Consider the following 20,491-nt stretch of genomic DNA (forward strand, 5'->3'; position numbering starts at 1 on the left):
GAGCGCCGCCAGGCTGCACCGTACCGCCCAGCCCCGGGAGCCGCCCCAGGGCAGCGCGGCCGCAGAAACGGGCTGTTTGACGCCTTGGGCGGCTGAAAGGGAGAACGGGTGAGACCGGAGCCCGCTGGTACCGGCACCGTGGTGCTGCCTGAGCTGTGCCTGGGCTCTTGCTGATGATTTGTTCACGTCCCGCAGTGAGACCCAAGTCTGAGCGCAGAGCTTGCCTGGCGTGACATGCAAACCATTGTCTAATCTCATTTACCACGAAGTGTGAGGGAACTACAAAAAAAAATAATGCAAAAAATGCAGCTGTCAGCCCCAACACAGCAGTGCGGGAAAACAGCCTTTCGTCTCTTCTGCATCCTTACACCCAGTACTTCTGTCACCTCTGTCGGGGTCCCACTCCCACAGATCAGCCATCAAGGCTGCGAGTCAGCAAGGTTTTACTACCGCTGGCATCCCAAGTTTCCTGAGGAGCATACGGCAAAACCTGCTGCTGCAGAGGTTGAGGGGAGGCCTCCTGGCAGCTCACAGTTCCATAAGGGAGTGATTTCTGCTCTCTGGTTACAGCAAGACTGCTCGAGGGAACAGCATGGAGCTGTGTCAGGGAAAGGCTCTACATCTACCAGAGGGTAGTGGGCGTGGCCCCAGGCTGGAGTTCAGGGTACGTTTGGACCCTGCTTTCAGACATAGGGTTGGTGTGGTCATGTACGGAGGCAGGGGATGGACATACTGCTTTGCAACCAGGTTCCTTAACTTACAGGTAGAAGTGCCCCTTCTGCTCTTGTTGAAGAGAACAGGATCTTATGGAGAAATAACACCCATGCTGGGTTGGACCAAAGAGCTATTGTGCACATTCTTCTGTGTCCAATACTGGGATAATTTAAAGGAAGAATACAGTTTTAGACTCTTTAATGACCTGCAGATCAGCAAATTACAGAGTCAGAAATATATTGGGGAGGGGGGGGGTTAGGAAATGGATTAAAAATAAACCGTACAACTCTGGAATAAATGCTAACTCATTTTTTCATCTGCAATAATCTGGAGTTGTACACCTCAAGAGAGTTGTTCATTCCCTTCTCATTCCCTGCATAACTGCAGTCATAGCATACACTGCACGAAGCCTTTGTACCAGATATGTTATTTGGAGGTCAGAAAAATATAGGAAGCACTATCTTTACATTAGCAATTACACGTATATATTTGTATCGAAAACATGTGGCTACAAACCACCTCAATTATCAGAGCTGAATTTTGCAGCACTCCTTTGAAGGATTCAGGTTTTTTGTTTTTTTTTTTACTATTCTGCTTTGCTGCTCTTGCAGAACTTAAACATTTCAGACAGTAGAGTCCAGAACTTCAGTGATAGTCATTAGAACAGAGGTAAATTCAGCCTTCGGCTCAATTTGCTCAGTTATATGAGATGTTTGTTGATAAAGTCAGTGTTCGTGCTTTCATGGAAAAGAAGCTATAAGCTGAATTGAGATTTCCTTATTTTTTCTTAAGAACACGCTTTTTTTGCAAAGCAATTGCAGCTGTAAACCTCTCTGGCAAAGCGATGTTTGCAGAATCACATGACTTTCTAAATAATTGTTTCACTGCGAATTTAGTCGATGTATCAAGTTCCCATGGAATAACCGAATCTGCGGTGTGCTATGATCGTGAGAAAAGACAGACGTCCACTAGATGGCACAAATACACCACAGAAAAGCAAGGAGCAGCTGTGATAGGAGTCTACTACCCTTCGAGTTATATTTATGCAAAGAAAATAAGTACAGGTACACTTACTGCACATGCAGCTTTAGTCCAGTAACCCACATGTCAGATAAAACAATCGGATGTCAACGTAAGTAAAAGCTCAGTGCAAAACTTCCTCCAGAGCTTTGTTTACAAGTGGCAGTAACCACACTGCCACTCATTTCTGTTTGTATTAAAAAAAAATACACAATCGTATTGAAACTAAGTATAAAGAGCCACTGGCATCCACACTGATTCCCCACCCTCCCCCTTTACCATCATGCTGCTGTTGTTGATAAAAACAAATACAAACAAATAGTCTAATTTCTACCCCATCACCTCGACATGATTGAGGCACCGCTGGCAAGCCTGTGGTGGAGCAGCTCCACTCAGACTATGCTCACCTAGTCCCACACACAGGAGAGGGAAATACAACATGATCAATACCAAAACTCACCATCTACCTCACTTTGAATGTAGATTAATCTAATATTGAGGGGGAAAAAAGCAATAGAAATTATTTTTATACTCATAATTTTTAAAAGTCAAAAATAACATGGAAAATAAGCATAATTTCACTATATGTCACAAGCGCAGGATAATAGAGGCTAGAAGGGACCTCTGGAGATCATCCAAGTCCAGCCACCTGCTAAAGCAGGTTCCCTACAGCAGGTTGCACAGGAAAGCTTCCAGGCGGGTTTTGAATATCTTCAGAGGAGACTTTGCATTCTTTCTAGGTAACATGCCCCTGTACTCTGTCACCCTCAAAGTAAAAAAGGCTTTCTTTCTCACATGCACATGGAACTTTGTTCCAGTTTGTTTCCATTGCCCCTTGTCTTCTCACTAGGCACACGGCTAGATCACGTCCAGGGAAAGGGCAAAAGTCAGTGGGCACAGGCTGGAAAGAGCGTGGCACCATCCACTTTACACCCACCCTTTCGATATTTGTAAGCATTGATAAGATCCCCTCTCAGTCTCCTCCAGGCTCAACAGCCTCAGATTGGAGATGCTCCAAGCCCCTGCTCATCTTTGAACCAGGGAGCCAAGAACAGAGCACTCCAAATGTGTTTTCACCAGGGCAGAATAGAGGTGGACAATCACCTCCCTTGACCTTCTGGCCATGCTCTTTTTAGTCCACCGCATTGGCCTTCTTGGCCACACAGATACACATGGCCAATCTGTTATTCACCAGGACACCCAGGTCCTTCCCTGCAGAGCTCCTCCCCTAACCAGTACTGATGCATGCAGTTATTCCTCCCCAGGTGTAGGACTTTACACTTGCTCTTGTTAAACCTCATAAGGTTCTCCACCCATTTTTCTAGCCTTCCTGGTCCTAATGGATGGTAGCACAGCCCTCTGATGCGTCAGCCACTCCTCCAAGCAACAGATGGACAAAGTAAACTAATCACACTGCTGTCAGGAAAATATCAGTCACCAAATCGGCTGCAGCTGTGAGACCATAGGAGCAACTGAGGAGAGGGCTGAACTAGACAAAGAAGTCCAGCTACAGCAAGTTGTCCAGGACTGCAGCCTGGCAGGTTTTCAATATCTCCATGGACAGGGAAACTCCACAACCTCACCCAGCAGACTGTTACACCATTTGACCACTCTCACAGAAGAGGAAACAATAACAACAAAAAATGCATAGTTAGATTTAAAAGGAGTTTCCTATATTTTCATTTGTGCCCATTGATTTCTGTCCTTTCCTTATCACTAAGACTGTCTCACCACCCATTTGGCATTTATAGACGTATTTCCTCCAAAGCATTTTCTTCCCCAGGCTGAACACCCCCCCAGCTTGGTCAGCCTCTCCTTATGTGAGAGATATTCCAACTACTTCATCATTTTGGTGGTTCTCTGCTGGTTACACCCAGCCCTCTTGAGGTACTGAGAGCCTTGCAGAGCCTCTCAATGCAGGAAGTAGTGACCTGGGGTAAGTCAAAACTCTGTTGCACCTCAGTGCCCCAGGCCTGATCCCAGCACTCCAGCTGGGGTCATACAGATTCATTTAAGAAATGGCATTTAAATAGGTCAGCCTTCCCACACATGCACCATTTTTGCATGAAGCGTTCTACATGAAAAGATGGAAACCCTAAAGTTAGCCCTCTTTAATTAGCATCACACAGAAATATCACTATTTCCAGATTTGGGGTGACAAAAAATAAAAGAAATGCATTTTCAAATGAATTCTATAATTGCTCTTTAACATTATTAATCTAAATTAAAGTTTAGGGACAACATTTGTAACACCATAATGTGATGGAAAGTACGGCAACAATAGCAAGGTAGCAAAGTCTTTGGCTGCAGCAAACAAGGACAAGCAGCAACTGTGGACACAGAAACAAAGGAAAAAATCTGCTTACCTTTGGAAGGCCTCAGGTAGTCAGGGATCTCCAGCAAGATACCCTTACCTCCACTGCCAACCCTTAAATGAGATCTGGGAAGGGGTGGATCCTGGCTCCACTCCTTCTGGTCACTCAGATTGCTTGCACCTGAGTTCCCCTGGGTTGGCCCTGCCTTCCCACCAGGTGCTCAATCACTGTTTCAGGTCATGACTTAGCATTTCAGCTACAGTACAGTAGGACACAAGAAATTAAGTCAAAAAAAAAACTACAGAAAGTTTAATCAAGCACTTCAAGTTTTAATAAGTTCATAAAAACCATCCTTTTATTCTCTTCACATTTGACAATACACTTGCCTTGTTTTGTAGAAAAAGCAGCCCCAATAATTACAGCCTCACCTTTATTATTCTTCTAATACTTTTCCTCCATTCCCAACTGTAGAAAACAACAGAAAACAGATTAAGTAAGATTTAATGTCTGCCCTACTCTGCTTTCTACTAACCCCGGATGATAATTAAAACAGGTCATGAGGATTCCATGATTTTTTGGTCTTTCAGCAGTTGAGAACAGCACAGAAGATTCTTTGAATGAAGCCCAGCAGAGATGATCATATCCCCAACTTACATTTGATTTCTTTCATATATGACAGTCCACTGATTTAAATCTACAAATTTTGGCTTGTTTTGTACTTTCAAATATAAAATATTTTATTTTAATGCAAAGTTGTTTAATTCTTACTTTTCTTTTATTGTAGTTGCTTACAAAAATGTATTCAAAATAATAGTAGCAGAAGGTAAAATGATGTCTGAATATCAGCATTGTTTTTATTTCAGAAAGCTGCACAGGCTTTAGTCACTGCAGTGACACTAGCTTTATTGTACCTGTTGTGCTCCATGATCTGCTAATTTTTACAGTTGACAGTCATGTAAGAAGGGTTATTAATGTGTTATGGTTTTAATAATAAAGACAAAGTATAAATTTCATGTGGGAATAAACATTTATCAATAAGATGGAACATTTGCCTTTTTAATTTAGATTCCAATTTGAAGGCTTTATATGCAAAATAAGGTGTTTAGAAACCAATACTGAAAGAACCGAGAGCAGAAAATGAATTAGCATCAAAAAACTACTGACTTATTTACAAATGGTGATAAACCATAAGAGAAAACAACCTCCCCTATTTCTATAACTGGCAAATGAGAGACATCAAAAGTAAAAAGCATAGATGCATACATTTTGAAATAAACAACTCCTTCCAGTGGCTCAGAAGCCTAATCTGATACAAGCATTTTCAGATACTCCTGAATGTGTTCTAAGTTGTTTTTAATTAGTAAAATATAATACATACACAAGACACATTAAATAACACAACTGACAAAAATACAGTATGTAAAATTAAAATATACTGGTTTAGCTTGCAAGTAGCATTTATCTACAATTATATGAGACAATATTTCCAGTTAACTCAATATTCTGTGTAATTTACAACTGTAACAATCGTAATGCAAAATAGACAAGTTCTAAAAGCAAAAAAAAAAGTTTTTCTTGTTATTTAATGGGTTGTTTACTTACATGTTAGGGATGCTTTCAATATTAGCTGGTAATCATGTTTTTTTAATTATTATTCAAAACGTTAAGCAGTCATAGCCCCACCTGTTGGCCAATGGAAACGGCAACAGTCAACTCCCCCACTTCCAGTCCTCCACATGAGTACCTCCACCTGTGAATACACACCGTATCAACCTCAACTGCCATACATTCTGGAGTAGAACAGTGATCTGATATACAATATCCTGCATAGATGGACATTAAGAGAATACCATAAGATTCTGATAGCACACCTCATAATCTAAATTTGTAGCTCTTCTGCTAAATACACTAAATATTTTAAAGATTAGCTCTCTCTACTTTTATCTAATGAGTCATAATATAAAGATCTGTGTCACCTCTCTAACAGCTTGAGTTGTGTGAAGGATTCCTGATGTTATACTCTTTAAAAAAAACTTTTTTTAATCTCCCAATATGATTTGGAAATCTGAATATACTTTTTTATTAGTTTTATAATATTTACTTCAATACACCTTTTAAAATACCAGTTTTCACTTTTTATTTAATATTGGGATACCATTTAAATTGTACATAAACACTAAGCAAAAGGAGATGAGTAGTTACATGACAAAAACAATAAAGAACAATTGATATTCTTTATTAAGAAAAACGTTCAGTAAGCAAAATACATTCATAAAATATATACATTCTTCACAATATTTGAAGTATTGAGAAAACACTTGTTAAAATTCCAAACAGATAGGTTATCATCATCAGTATAAAACATACACTGGCTCAGCACTTTTAAGGCAATCATGTATGTTATTCTCCTGTTAGCTCACAATAAAATAGACAAACTTCTGTAACCGTGTAAGAGAAGCAACTAGAAATAAAATAATAGAAAACAGGAGATAATCATATCATATACTCATTTCTTTCATATAATTATATTATGTTTGCTGAAGTCACAAAACCTAGCCAGACTTGATACCAAACCCATCAAAACAACCCACAAAAAAATCCCAGACAGTTGGGAGGGCAGAATTTTGCAGAGTTGGTTACGTCACATGTTTTCAGAGATTTCACAAAAGTAATCACTGATTTGAAGAAAACAGAGGTAGAATACAAAGTCATCCTTCATAATTTTCAATAATAAGTCCTTATAACACAGAAATGTTATGTTTGATTGCTCAAGTACTGGTTACTCCTTGAAGCTCACGTTTCTAGGGGAGAGAAAAGAAATTTCAAAATAATGCTACTACATTCTAATGAAAATTAATGAAAATTAAGATGAAGTAGGTAGTAATAATTAGCAACCTTGTGGTCTCTTTTGTTATTCCTAAATATCAACCACTAGCATACTATCTAAAACTCTATTCACTTCATTGACTTATTGCTCAAGTGCTTAACAAAGTAAATGTGAGCTGAGGAGGAAGACAAATTCTTGAGAGGATTAAATCAGATCACAGAAATACAGTTACAGAACAATGTAATTACAGCATACACTTTACTGTGTTAAGTTCCCAGGAAGGAATAAGTAGATGGACTGAAAGATGATGATAGACGTGCAGAGATTATTCTAATGTACTTATCCACAAATACATTTATAAGGTAAGACAGTAAATTAGTTTGCATATGAATTAAAAAATACTTCCTTTCCAAACACATACTTTGTGAAATTGGGATATTTGCTGATAGGATCTGATAATGAGTTCTCATAAAAACTAAGTAGGAAAAGTAGAAGGATAAAATATTTCACTACATGGTATTCTTCAAGTATATCAACCAGCCTGCACTGCATTCAACTATAAAGCAAGAAAGAATAAGGACAATACTAATTATGTTCATTCTAAGAAGTATATTACTTATCATTATCTTAAGAACAATACAAAAATGATCCACAGACTACTAGGCAAAAGTGTTGATTTAATATTTTACAAGGTTTGCCTAATGACTCACCAGTGAAGCAAAAGGAAAAAAAAAAAAGACAACTGCTGTGTTGTCCTCCTCATTAATATTTATTTTTGTTTCTCAGTTTCACTGTCAAAACTTGTAGAAGAAAATTGCTGGCAATGTGGATCAGGCCACACTGACCTCAGTTCTCAGGAAACTTATATTTTATTAACAGAAGCAAGCCTAAGGACAGGACATATGTATTTACCAACATAAATAGCTTAAAACTCTTGTCAGTCTGGAATTCTGCTTCTCGGAGCTAGCAGACAGATAGTTACATTTATAAGCTTATTGCTTAATACGCTATTTACCAAAATAATCACTGCTTCTCTCTCCCTGTCTTTCCATTCTTCACTGCAATGTGTTACACAGTATGGGAAAGACAGGACATGAAGTCGGTGAGGCCTGTAACATGTAACAGACATCATCTAAAACAATACTCTCTAGAAGAATAAAAATGACAATGAAAATGAAGAAACTGATTAAGACTTCCTTTTTTTTGGACTCTGATGATCATGTTCTTAGATATTCATAGCCTTTAAGCACTAACAATGGAAAATACAGTAATAATTTTTATGCACTATTTATCTAGATACTATTTTATCTAACATGTTGGGATCAAATTCATTCTTGTTGGACTTTTTCCTACATGGTGTCTCTTGAATTTTATTTCTCATAATATGAACTATTTGTCATTTGGAGATAAATATTAACAGTAATAAATTGACAAAATATATCTGGACATAATTAATAACAGTAATAAGCAGGCAATATACATTTGGGAGCTGTCAGCTGATGCAAGACCATTAAGAAAAACAGAAATGGGAATCCATTGTATGGTCTTTGGAGAACACTTTGCATCTACTGTTTCCAATTAATATTTTATAGCAGAAGACAACAAAAGAAGAACTAAGCACCACCTAAAGTGCTGAAGAACTTCATATAATTAAAAAAGTATTATTTAGAAACCATTTAACTTAGATGGAAACAAAGTGACAAAATCAAATCACTTACTTTTCAGTTGCTCCTTGATCAGCTGTCTTTACAACTGCACGATCTGGAGAATGTGAAGGAGATCTTAATGTAGAACTGAGAGGAGGTGAAGCACGTAATGATGATGTAGAGAGACCATGTCGACGCATTTCCTGTATTGCACGCTCTCTACCAACAGACAGCAATTTCAGTTACAAAATACTTCACTACTGCATGATGTCAGAGCAAAAAAATTTTTTATATTTTACTTTGGCAATTATCACAATAGTTTGCAAAGAGTCTTGTTTTCTTGTAGTGCCTTTCAGTTTTCTTCTCACATTTATGATAATGGATTTCTTTTTAATGCAATAGTAAATTCACAAAATGTAGGAAGGAAATCAGAAATTACATTTTTTTTTCTTTTTTAATTAAACAATTTTCAAGTTATTAGTTTTACATCAGGTTATGAGAAAATTAGATTTTCCATAACAGGAACACATTTTCCATATAAATTGTGTTTCCATGTTAAAAAAAAGCGACAGTTTTAAAAATGAGAAAGAGAACCACCTCAATATGAAGAAAACAACCTCTTACCGTTCAAATCTTTCAGTTGTTAGCTGTCTTTTTAAAACATCATAATCAGTCTGCAGCTGCGCAACTTTACTTCGAAGTATGGAAACCTCTCTATTATGACTGCTTCTAAAAAAACCATCAGAAGCAACAACGTTTTCTTTGAACGCCGATAGATAGGAGCTCAGAGGAATTAGAGCAAGTCAACAAAACAAAAACAGAAACTCAACACGCTGTTTCACACAGACCAAATCACAGAGACAGATTAGAAGTAGGGAGAGCCGAGCCAATTCAATGGCATGTTTGTGGCAGAACCTAAGGTGAGAAAGATGTGAGAGTAAGTCTCTCATTACATCTTTACTACAACACACTATTCTTTTTCAGGCAAAGGTAAGCAGGGATGTTCTATAAAAGCAGACAAAATAATTACATTACTATTCTACCGATTGTCTTCTGTTGCAATATTAAATTGTTTTTATGTGTACAGTGAAAAAGAAGAAAAAATAGTAGCCATTCACAGAAAGTACAAACATAACTGATATAACTGCAGTAAAAAGTGTATCAGTCTAGAAGGGAGCGTAACTGAATAACATTTAAATAAAATTGGTATTAATACAAGCTCAAATCCGCAAAATCTGCAGGTTTGCCAAGTACACTCCTGATTTTGGGGTCAATTATACAACTACAAGGATCAAAAAGAAAAGCAGCCCTGAAAATCTTAAGTGATATAATTAAAAATGTTTCTCAGCAAATCACTGGTCCGGAGAATTCAACGATTGATTGCAAAACACTCCAAACTGCATTACAGAACAGAAAAAAAAAGTTGCTCCTTGAGTGTAAAAGGAGTCATCTAAACAGCTATATTATTCCATGTCTTCAAAGCCAGTAGAAGCTGAGTGCTGAGAAATCAGTTGTGGAAAAGGGAAAGATGTAGTAGCTCGCTGTGTAAGCACTGAACTGCAATCCTGAGAAAACAAGTTCCTTTCCTAGTTCAGTATCAGACTTCATGTCTGGGCACCCATTGGTCTCTGACTCCAGGGAGATGCAAAATACTCAAGAGATGGGAGCCCCCAGAAACGCAGAACATTTTTCTTGGTCTTCCATATTCATCAATAAAATTCCTATAGTAATTCTGATCTAGCATATTGCAAATATGTGGCAGAAGGCTTCTGATGGTATACTATTCAAAGTCCTTCAGAAATTGGCATATATTTCCAGGATGAAGGTAAGAACTCAGAGCCCGAAATCATTATTGTAAGATGAAGAAAGCAAGCAGTTTTGTGAATTCTGAGGTTAGTACATGTAAATAACATTGAAACAAAATTAGAGATGATGAGTTAAGTCACTCAAAAATTAAGGAAGATTAAGAACAACAGAATTTTGGAACCTCTATGCACAGCAATCATCCTATAATAAAATTACATGGTGATCCAATATTTTTCACGTAGCATCTGGTCTTTCCACAGTGATTATCTCCAGCTAGCATCAAGTAGTTTAGCTACTAAATATGCTGTTTATTTAGTACATGATGACTGTAGTCTCAAGTAACTCATTTACCCCATTATGAAAAAAGCATTTTGAGTAATACAACTATTCACTCTTCACAGAGTTCAATATTATGGCAGTGAAGAGCTTCAAAGCTATACTTTTGAGAATCCTTCTGAAGGTAGAGGCTGTATCAGTACTGTTTCATAAACAGAGTGGAAGCGCAGGCACAATAGTGTCAAAAATGTAAATAAAGTTCAAAAACATTGACGCACACCTTCTGCAAAGTTTCAGTTCTAGCTGACAAGTTCACTGCATTTTTCACAAGACACAACTGCAACTCTCACATACTTCAATCACAGTTGTGAGCATTTAAAGCTTCTGTTCTTTAGACTCCAAGTACTACAAACTGAATAGTAGAAAACAGAAGCATATGCAACTAGTTCTTTTACCTGAACACTAGCCTGGCAAGATGAAGAATCTCCAATATAAACAGAGTATTGACATTTGCAATAAAGAAGAAAGGAACCTTAAAATGCATTCAGAAGAAATCTTTTGAAAGAAATACTATGAAGCGATTAAAACAATGTTTTGTATTTTTTGCATGCAAGAAGCTTAATTTATATTAAATGAAAACCTCATTCTTTCCTTGTTTTGTAATTTCCATCTTTTATTTCACAGTCAGGACATTCCATTAATTTATATTCTTCATATGTGATTAAAATTCTTTTTTTCTCAAGTAAACAAAATTCAGCAAATCTAAAACATGTAGCAATGAGATGCACAGAAGTGATCGATACCATCATCCTCTATACCTTTACTGAGATCATCGTTTACACACATCAATCCGAAGCAATTTTCTTCCACATTTGTGTCATCACAGATAGCTTTTGACAGTTCAGGTATGTCATATTCTATTTCTTATAATAGGGAAGCATTATCTGTCCTTTTACTTTTTGCATGTTTCCCTTTTCAACCTACTGCAATGTTTATTAATTGGGTCTATTAGTTCTTTTATTCTCTTCTGAAATTTAGTTTGACTTCAGGCTTCATCTTCATCTACACTCAGCTGCTATTTCAGCATCTTGCTATTCAGTGCAAAGTTACCACTACAATCACTGGCTACCGTATCCCCACAAGAATAATGGTGTTACCAGGTCATGATGAGACCTAAAATGAAAACTTCAAAACTTAGTTTACTGAAATTTTACATAAAGACTTATTATGAAAGTGCTGTCCACATTCAGTGTAGGTATTGGTTTCAGTTCTTTTGGCTTTTGACCTTCTCCAAAGTAGAAGACTCCCCAAGCTCTCTGTGCAATCAGTATCAGTACTCAATCCGTGGAATTGGAGCATTAACTCTTTAACTCCCAGTACTCTACATGATGTTATGATATGGAATACTGACAACAAAAATCACAAAACCACGACACTGGCAGAGTGAAAAAGTGCTTGTTTAGAAGGAATCTCATGTTCCCACTGGTGCTCACTGCCCATCGTCCCTGTCACTGGGCACCACAGAACAGACATTGGCTCTGTCTTCCCTCCTGTTCAGTTATTTACATACACTGATAGATCCTCTCCAGAGCCTTCTGGTCTCCAAGATAAGCAGCCTGAGCTCTCTCAGCCTTTTCCTCACAGGAGATGCTCCAGTCCCTTAATCATCTTCATGGCCCTTCATTGGACTCAATCCATTAAGTCCAAGTCACTCTTGTACTGGGGAGCCCAGAACTGGACACAAAGCCCCAGGTGGGGCCTCACCAGTGCTGAGAAGAGGGGAAGGACCACTTCCCTTGATCTCGGAGGAAAGGATTTTAGTGATTGCACTGAAAAGATGGGAGAGTTATATCAGACAAATAAATTTAAGGAAAGGTATAACTTACCTGATTTTGACATGAAAAAGAGTCTGATGTGAGAAAGAATGATGACTAGCAGAGAAAGTAAAGCAAACATTTTGGAATAAACATTTGAGTGGTGAGAGAAATTTCTGCTTATTCTCAAGACTCTGAAAACAAACTTAGCAAGATGCGCCTTCCTTTTAGAGAAGGTTTATTTTAGAATTCTCATTTGAATTCACTGCTAGTGCTAAGCTGGATTCCACCAGATTTATTATTTAAAGTGATATGAAAGATCCAAAGAGAAATTTTTCACTAAACAATGCCACAATTGGTCAAAAGGTCTATCTGCAAAAATCTACTCAGCCACACTGAACATCAAGACTATGAGTGCCAGAATAAAGGAAAAAAAGTCTCTTTGTAACCCACATAACACATATAACTTAAGACTTACAGTTTCCCCTCAGCAAGTGTTAGCTTGTCTTTCAGTAACTGAATTTCTGAGTCTTTTTCATGAGACGTTAAATGGTTCTGAAATTCTTTATCTCTACTGGTAGCCAGCAATGTTTCAAGATTCTGAATTGTAAGCCTCTCACTGGACAATTGCTTTTTCAGCAACTCTGCTTCTGATTTAACGTCTTCTAATTCACCTAGAACCTAGGGCACAAATTTTATTCATAATTAATACACTGGTTTACAAAAACACGCAGCTCTCTTTCCTGAAGAGCAGTAAAAAACAACATGATTGGAAGTTTCATAAAAGCGAAAAGGAAACTGAGCTCAAAAAACACACTAAGGCAGATAAATATTTAAAACTATACTTAATTAAGAAATTTTCAAATATCTGTCAAAAAGTTTTACCAGGAACTGGTTTACTGAATGTGCAGGCACTTGGATAGTGTAGGCATTTGCACACAGGTATAAAAACAGTACATACTATACTTGATTTTATTTGACTAGGCTAGCTCAATTAGTTTCATAATTTTTGCTGAAATTGTAGAATTGTTTGTTTTTGTCATTAATTTTACCAATATAAAGAAATTCTGTGGGGATGAGATCTAGAGTTCTCAAGGTCTTGAATAATCCAGTAGGAGAAAGCCTAATATAATCACTAAGTAAAAACACTGATTTGTGCAATAACCAGGAAAACAACTGATGTAAATTAACATATTTTGCTCTCTGAAGCAATGTATTCTTTTTCTCAAAAACCATTAAAAACAAAAAACATTAAAAGCAAAAGATGTTTTATTATAAAAATTAAATTTGCTTTTGCTGCTTACCCTTTCATAATCCATGCTTTTAGATGCAAGCTGTCGAGATAAAAGGTCTTTGCTAGCTTCAAGTTTAACACAAAGTTCTCTCACAGAAGTCAAGTCAGCCAACACAGAGGACTTATCCTGATGTTCACGTTTAATGTCCTCTTCCAATTTAGACATATTTTTTGTAATGGAGGAGATCTGAGATTCATAAGCTTGATGTGCAATCATATGCTAAACAAAAACAAATATGGATACCATTTCAGGAATATTAATAGTTATCTCCTGGTTAACAGATTTTTATTTAATACTTCCTTTAGCCTTCAAAAATTAATTTTCCCTAAAAGATTAACTTTAGATTACATTTTTCTTTTCTCTTTCTAAATCACAGATAAGAACAACTGATAAATAGTCTCTGCATTTTTAAATCACCATCTCTAAGAATTACACATGTATTGGACAGGATTGGAAGGAAGCTGGAATTCAGAACAGAATTAAAAGTTTCAAACTTCAAAATACAATTAACTTCTTTAGTCATCTCACATTACTTTGTCTCTTATTCTGCTTTTGGCTAATTAAAAGCATGAAACAAAATATGGTCAAGTCCAGAACTATTTATATGTTCCAAAACTTCCTTGATCTCCATGAAGTTACTGTTTCTGGAACATAAACCTCATTATTTTAAAACCATTGCTTTCGGTTACTGCACTTTGTAATTCTGATCTGGAATTTGGACTACTACTTATTAAACATTATCAGATTTGTGCATTTAACCTAGTCACCAATGCTTCAAATACTTCTTTCAAAGCTTCGGATAAAATCACGAACTAAGCTCACACAATGCTCACAAAGATAGATAAAAATATTCTGAAGCAACTAAATAAAATTTTATTACAGAGACAGTAACAATGACCACCCTACAGAAGAGATCTTAAAGTACATGCTGAGATTCTAATTTTGGGAAGCTAGGGAAGGGGGGTTAGAGAAGGAAAAAGTCTATCTAACCAGAATCAGTTGCTGTTTCTAAAGCTCACCATCCATAACTGAAGCAGTTATACGTAGGAATTAATTTATGTTCAAGAATAGAAAAAGTATGTTGACACCTCACTTTCTTGACAGAATTACACTGTGTAGGTTATTACCTCTTGAATCTCTTTTTCCAGAAGTTCTACTCTCTCTCGAAGATGTCTCCGATCCGTATCTACAGAAAGGAGTTCAAGCCGTATTGAGCTGCTTTCCCCTTCAGCTTGATGAGCCTTGATTTCCCAGTCCTCAGCTTGTGTATGGAGCATTCGGAACTTCTCTAACAATTCTTGGTTTTCTTTTTCCTAGGTGAAGCAGTAAAACACTCTGCAATCATCAACATACCTTCAAGGAGCTCGGGCTCGGCCTTTTTTCACACCTATGAAATACTCCCCATATATTTTTCATCAGAAAGTAGAAACATTCTCTTACTCCTCTTATTTTGGCAATTACTAAAGGGCATCATTCCTTTTACAAGACCAAATGACAAATAAATGCTGATGGCACTGAGTTTTATTAAATAGAAGTATTGACATTTAGCCGTTACTAGTAAGTTTTAAGGCTCCTTGTATTGTCAAGGGTCACATTACAGAGATGTACTCATCATAGTAGTTTATCAATGAAATTCCATCAGAAGACCATTTTTGGCCCTTTTCCCTATCATACTCTTATTAATGTGTATATTACAGCAACACTTGAAAGACTGATAATCCATCTGGGCATAAGCAGCCTATTACAAAACGTTAGTGCTTGTAAGATATGCAGTGAAAGAATAACTGCTGCCCAAAAGTTTTAATTTTGCCCAACTGCAAATGTACATTATAAGACAGTGCTTAACCTTTCTTCTTTATTTAGCCCCTTCTTTTTTTCTCCTGTTCATTCAGTGCACAGCAGGATGAGCATACTGCTACCAGGAATGAGATTTATCTAGTGAGGAAAGTTTGTGAAATTCTTCTGTATTTCTGGCACAACTTGGAAGGTACAGACAAAAAAAGGGGCATTCAGATGCAGAAACTCACAATCAAGCAACTGAAGACTATGCAGAAAAGTAAATTCTTGCCTCTGCAGACAACATTCACATGTTGTGACAAATCCCCGAAACTAATCTTTCATAACTGGCGAATGAAAGTCTACAGTTTCTTGGTACCTGACTTGAATGACTGGATTCCCATTCACCACATTTGTAGCTTTGGACATAATGACATAGTTGATAAGAGTGTTTATAACTATAAGCTACAAGAGTTTTAAATTGAAGGTTCAAAGGTACTGACCTTTAGTTTTCCTCTGTGCTTCAGTTTATACTTATAAATTGTGTTTGAATTAACAGACATTCATCTAGCCTATGCAAATTGAAGTCAGATCAAAACTCATTCTTTTATAGCCAATTTCACATAAATTTGCTGGTTCTTGTTGTCTTGACTTATGCAGTATTGATTCATATAGAATCAAGAAGAGTAGTCCACTTATTTTAAATACTTATAAGATTTAATTCACACACTTCACATTTTTGAATTGAAGTATGAGAATAAAATACATTTAGCAAGAGCACTGTTTTGTCAGGACAGCAAAAAGATTGAAATCTTATCGACCATGGAGAAAACATTCCAATATGCTATTTTTACAATGTCTTATAGAAGAACTACACCTACAATTTCTCTTTTTTTTCTTCAAATATTAACAACTATAATTCATGCTTGCTTGTTGTCTATAATCATAATAGAGTAACAGATATTTTACTTGTTGACTTGTTAAAACTCACAAAACTCAAAAAGTAAAACAACATTCAAATATTTGTTTGTCATTCACCAGTGTCATGGAGAACTGAAACATCAATGAAATTCTGATGCACCAGAATTCAATCGAAGTTTTATATGAATTCACTACTAAAAAATATTGCAGATAAAGCAGGGGAAAAAAAAAAAAAAAAAAGAAGAAGAAGAAGGGACAGTAGGTAAGGAGAGAATAGGACACAGAATTCTACATTTCTTAATTTGTTTACAATACCCTAACAAAACTGTGTTATATTCTAAACCTAACGACGTTACCAAAAACAGCAATAGGTGCCTACAGATTGTATCTTTACCTTTGAAGCTATCAGACTCTCAAATCTGGAAACTTCAGTTATATAATTATGAACTCTTGTTTTCATTTCTTCCTTTTCACGTATTGCATCTTGAAGCTCAGAACTGACAGCCTAAAATGATTACATAAAGGTAAAATAGTGCATTACAGGAAATTTATCTCTTGACATTACTGTATCAGTAAAGTAAAGCAAAGTAATTACATATGCCCTAGATGTTATTCTTAAACTTTTAAGTAGTTTAGTCAAAATCCTTTGGCATTGGTAGGGTTCAAAAATATCCCCTATTGCCTTAGCTATAACAGAACGCTTTCCAGGGAAGGATAAACACAGAACAATATGGAACAATGAATATCATATCAATTCACAAAATCTACAGCTTTTCTGGCAGCACAGCCTACTGCTGTTTGGCAAACTTGATATACGCATGTTTGGGAGCTGGAAATTTTTTTAGCCACAGAATAAATCATTCCTGATACAGGACGGTTTTGTGTGCCGAATCACTACAAAAACCAACTTTGTAACAAAAGAACATTACTTTAAAGTCAAATTGCAAGGTAAATTAACTAAATGTATTATTAAGACCATATTTAAACATCAAAAATGCTCCAGGGAATTTACTTGAGATCTTGGAACTGCTAACTCTGACCCTCTCTGAAGTTCAGCGCTGTGTCCTCATGCTATAAGAGCTAAAAAGACACCTACATTTTATCTTGACTATCAAATATGTTTCTTTTCACAGTATGTTAATATTATCAGCCTTTCTGTGTCTCTTACTTACATGCTTACATATGCTTAATGCAGGCTGCTTGTGGTAGCCTTCCACAGCTACCTGGAAAAGATTTAGTCACTGAAGTTTGATATTTAACACTTCATCTTATTAAATGCCTGTGGAGGCATTTCTAATTCCAATAATACACCCACATATCTGTATACTGTAACACAGGATTTGCAGAAACAATCAGAGTACTACATCACTTAGAATATCTTTCTATAATACACATTTTAGCTCCAGACTCAGTAGAGTTGATTGAATGGAAAAACATGATTTAAAAGGCAAGGCATTTACAGTGGTTTCAAACAAGCATTTGTATCTCAGCACCAAAATTGAACAAAGAATTTGAATCTTATGATGAGCAGCAATGGCTGTATTCTTATACAAACTGAATGGGCAGTGAAGAGTTGCAACAAAGCAAATTTGCATACTACCTACCTTTTTGTAATGTTTAACCTGATGAAACAACGTTACTTACCCTAAAAACACTGGGTATTTTTTTTAGAAATTGTTCATATGCACATTCTCTTGCATGGTGACATCCACCTCATGCATTTGGAACTGGGAGACTTTCAGTGAACAGTAATCAATTAGTGCACAAAACTCATTATTCCTCAGTACTTTAAATGAGGGATTAACAAGACAGCACACAGCCTTTCCCAGCTGTGAATCCCAGACTCATAGAATTCTAAATAAGAACAAATGGAGCAATGATGACTAGGAAGCGTGCATGTGGACATACACCACATATGCTGTTTGCGTTCTTTGGAAGAATGAGCCTTACACAACAGTGGTTGCTTTAACTTCTGAACCCTGGGGGACATCTCAAGATGCAGAACCCACAATGATGATGACAAACACTGAACCTCTCAACCACCTCTACTTGAGAGTTTTTATTTAACCTAAACCATCAACTTGAAGTAGTTCATCTTTCAACAAAATAAATTAGGATACTCTAAGAAAATAGGTAATCCCTCAAGACATTAAGGATTTCATTTTACCTTTGATTTTATAACTGATAGAAATTTAATTTATGCACTAGTAGCATGCACCTTACAAGGAAAGTGTTCAGTCATCAGCAACTGAAAAGGATTGTATGCCTCTCTGCTGGAAGTTTGATCATAAATACATACAATGTAACACTGAGCCCTCCAGGCAATTGTAAACCACTTCCCACCTACCACCAGCAGCTAAAGCTACTGACTGGCGAGCTGCTAGGAAGCAGCTACGACTCTGAACTACTGGAGGAAAGATTAAATTATTAAGGAAAAATTAAATAATATAAAAGTACATAACAAAAATAAAAGATAAAGTTCTGCAAACAGTCAAAGTACCTGAACAGAATCTCCACCAAAATAAATTAAAAAAAGAAATCCAACATACACACTCACATAAGAAATACGTTCCCAAAAAAGCTGCAATACACAGCCAAATTCTAAGCTACTACCTCACTAAGACACCTACCTTACCAAAGCAAAGACAATCCAATAAGAATGTTTTCTCCAGGCACCTTTGAATTCACCATCTAAAAACCCCACACTACTTTGACAGAATGGAAAGGGAACCTCTACTATTTCTTATCAACTGTGCATCCTTATCCATTCCTGAAATCAGGAAACAAATTCAGACTATTCAAGATTGTCATATCATAAAATAAGTTTTCTTTAATCTAATTTGTAACCTTTAAACTCTATTCTATTTTCTCCCCATAACTAATCTTTCCCAATTAATCAGTAGAGTAGACTTCTTGTAGAGCAACACAAAAAAAAGTAAACTGACCTTGCCAGAACTGGACATTAAGCATCAGCCAATGCTTCTTTACAGCCACCATTATCAAGTTTCTTAGAAAATAAACATTAATATCTACATTCAAAACACCCTGATTTCAAAATGCGGCATAATTCACCAAATACATCCAATGCTTCATGAAAGTGATGGATAAAACTAAATAATCACAATGCACTAGAATGTATTCTGATGAACTAACAACCTTCTTTTTTCCTCCCTATATATAATCTTTTAAAAATTACCTATTACTCTTTTTTTTTTTTAAGTCAATAACTAGCAACTATGAAGCGATATAAGTAGGAAAATTTCATTATAAGAAAAGCAATTATGTCCTCAATTTATTTTATTTAGATTTCTTTTTTAATTTGGGGAAGATTGACTAAATGGAAGGTTTGTTTATGTATCTCTTATTGTACTGAGTACGCATTTACAAATTCCTGGCTTAATTGCTTTTGTATTTTCCACCCAGTAACTGTTACTACATCAGCATTCAAGAAATGCCAACAATTAATTATAATAAATCAAACTCAAGATGCAGCAGTAGTCATGTACAATAAGCAAGTAATAAATAATTCAATACTTCAGCAGTACGTACTATCTTCATACCTGGTTTTCTCTGGTCATTGTAGCTAGATCATCTTGTAGTCGTCTATTTTCTTTCAGAGCTATTTCCTTTACTCTTCCTGTTTCTGCAATCTCTGTGTGGGAAGCATCAAGTTGGCGACGCAAGCTAGATATCTCACGGTCTCTGCTGCTCAAGAGGTCCTTCAGCTGGCTATTGAGTGAGAGATTTTTGAAAATCTTATTTAAGATGTCCCTACTCACACTATACTGCATACTGCTGAAAATTATCAAACATGGATTTTATATACACAGAAAGTTTTTTTGTAGTTATTTCCTTCTTTTCTTTTTAAACGGTACAATTCTCGCTCTCCAAAGACTGACGAACAAGCATAAGCTAAGCATAAAAGTAACTTAAGGGTGTGGCATTAAGATATACAAATAATAAAAATGATGCTTAGAAATATACAAGGTGGAAAGATCAGATGAAACAGCTAAAAACTAAATAAATATATTTTATTAAAGACTATACTTGCAGGTTAAGCTTGAAGAATTAACTTATCAAA

General features: G+C 36.3%; 1 protein-coding gene and 1 long non-coding RNA gene across 7 annotated transcripts in view; both read right to left on the reverse strand.

The window, feature by feature from the left end:
* Positions 1–8: 8 nt before the first annotated feature.
* On the reverse strand, positions 9–4,139 carry LOC109367553. Its single transcript, XR_002114744.1, has 3 exons — positions 4,101–4,139; positions 762–873; positions 9–279 (listed from the first exon to the last, which is right to left on the reverse strand). It is a non-coding gene; the product is annotated as an uncharacterized LOC109367553 (long non-coding RNA).
* A 219-nt stretch (positions 4,140–4,358) lies between these two features.
* Positions 4,359–20,491, reverse strand: part of CEP135 (centrosomal protein 135) — a 33,954-nt gene continuing 17,821 nt past the window's right edge. For 2 of the 6 annotated variants that reach the window (XM_019614829.2, XM_019614830.2), the window contains exons 19-28: positions 19,971–20,139; positions 17,583–17,633; positions 16,805–16,915; positions 14,841–15,026; positions 13,723–13,932; positions 12,897–13,099; positions 9,147–9,251; positions 8,595–8,741; positions 5,733–5,799; positions 4,360–4,514 (exon numbers count right to left, since the gene is read on the reverse strand). In XM_019614829.2, the coding sequence (XP_019470374.1) occupies positions 4,491–4,514; positions 5,733–5,799; positions 8,595–8,741; positions 9,147–9,251; positions 12,897–13,099; positions 13,723–13,932; positions 14,841–15,026; positions 16,805–16,915; positions 17,583–17,633; positions 19,971–20,139 (1,273 nt within the window). In that variant the 3' untranslated portion in view covers positions 4,360–4,490. The other 4 variants (XM_019614831.2, XM_019614833.2, XM_019614835.2 and 1 more) reach the window with 4 other exon arrangements.

The sequence above is a fragment of the Meleagris gallopavo genome, chromosome 4, assembly GCF_000146605.3.
Source record: "Meleagris gallopavo isolate NT-WF06-2002-E0010 breed Aviagen turkey brand Nicholas breeding stock chromosome 4, Turkey_5.1, whole genome shotgun sequence".
Taxonomy (NCBI): domain Eukaryota; kingdom Metazoa; phylum Chordata; class Aves; order Galliformes; family Phasianidae; genus Meleagris; species Meleagris gallopavo.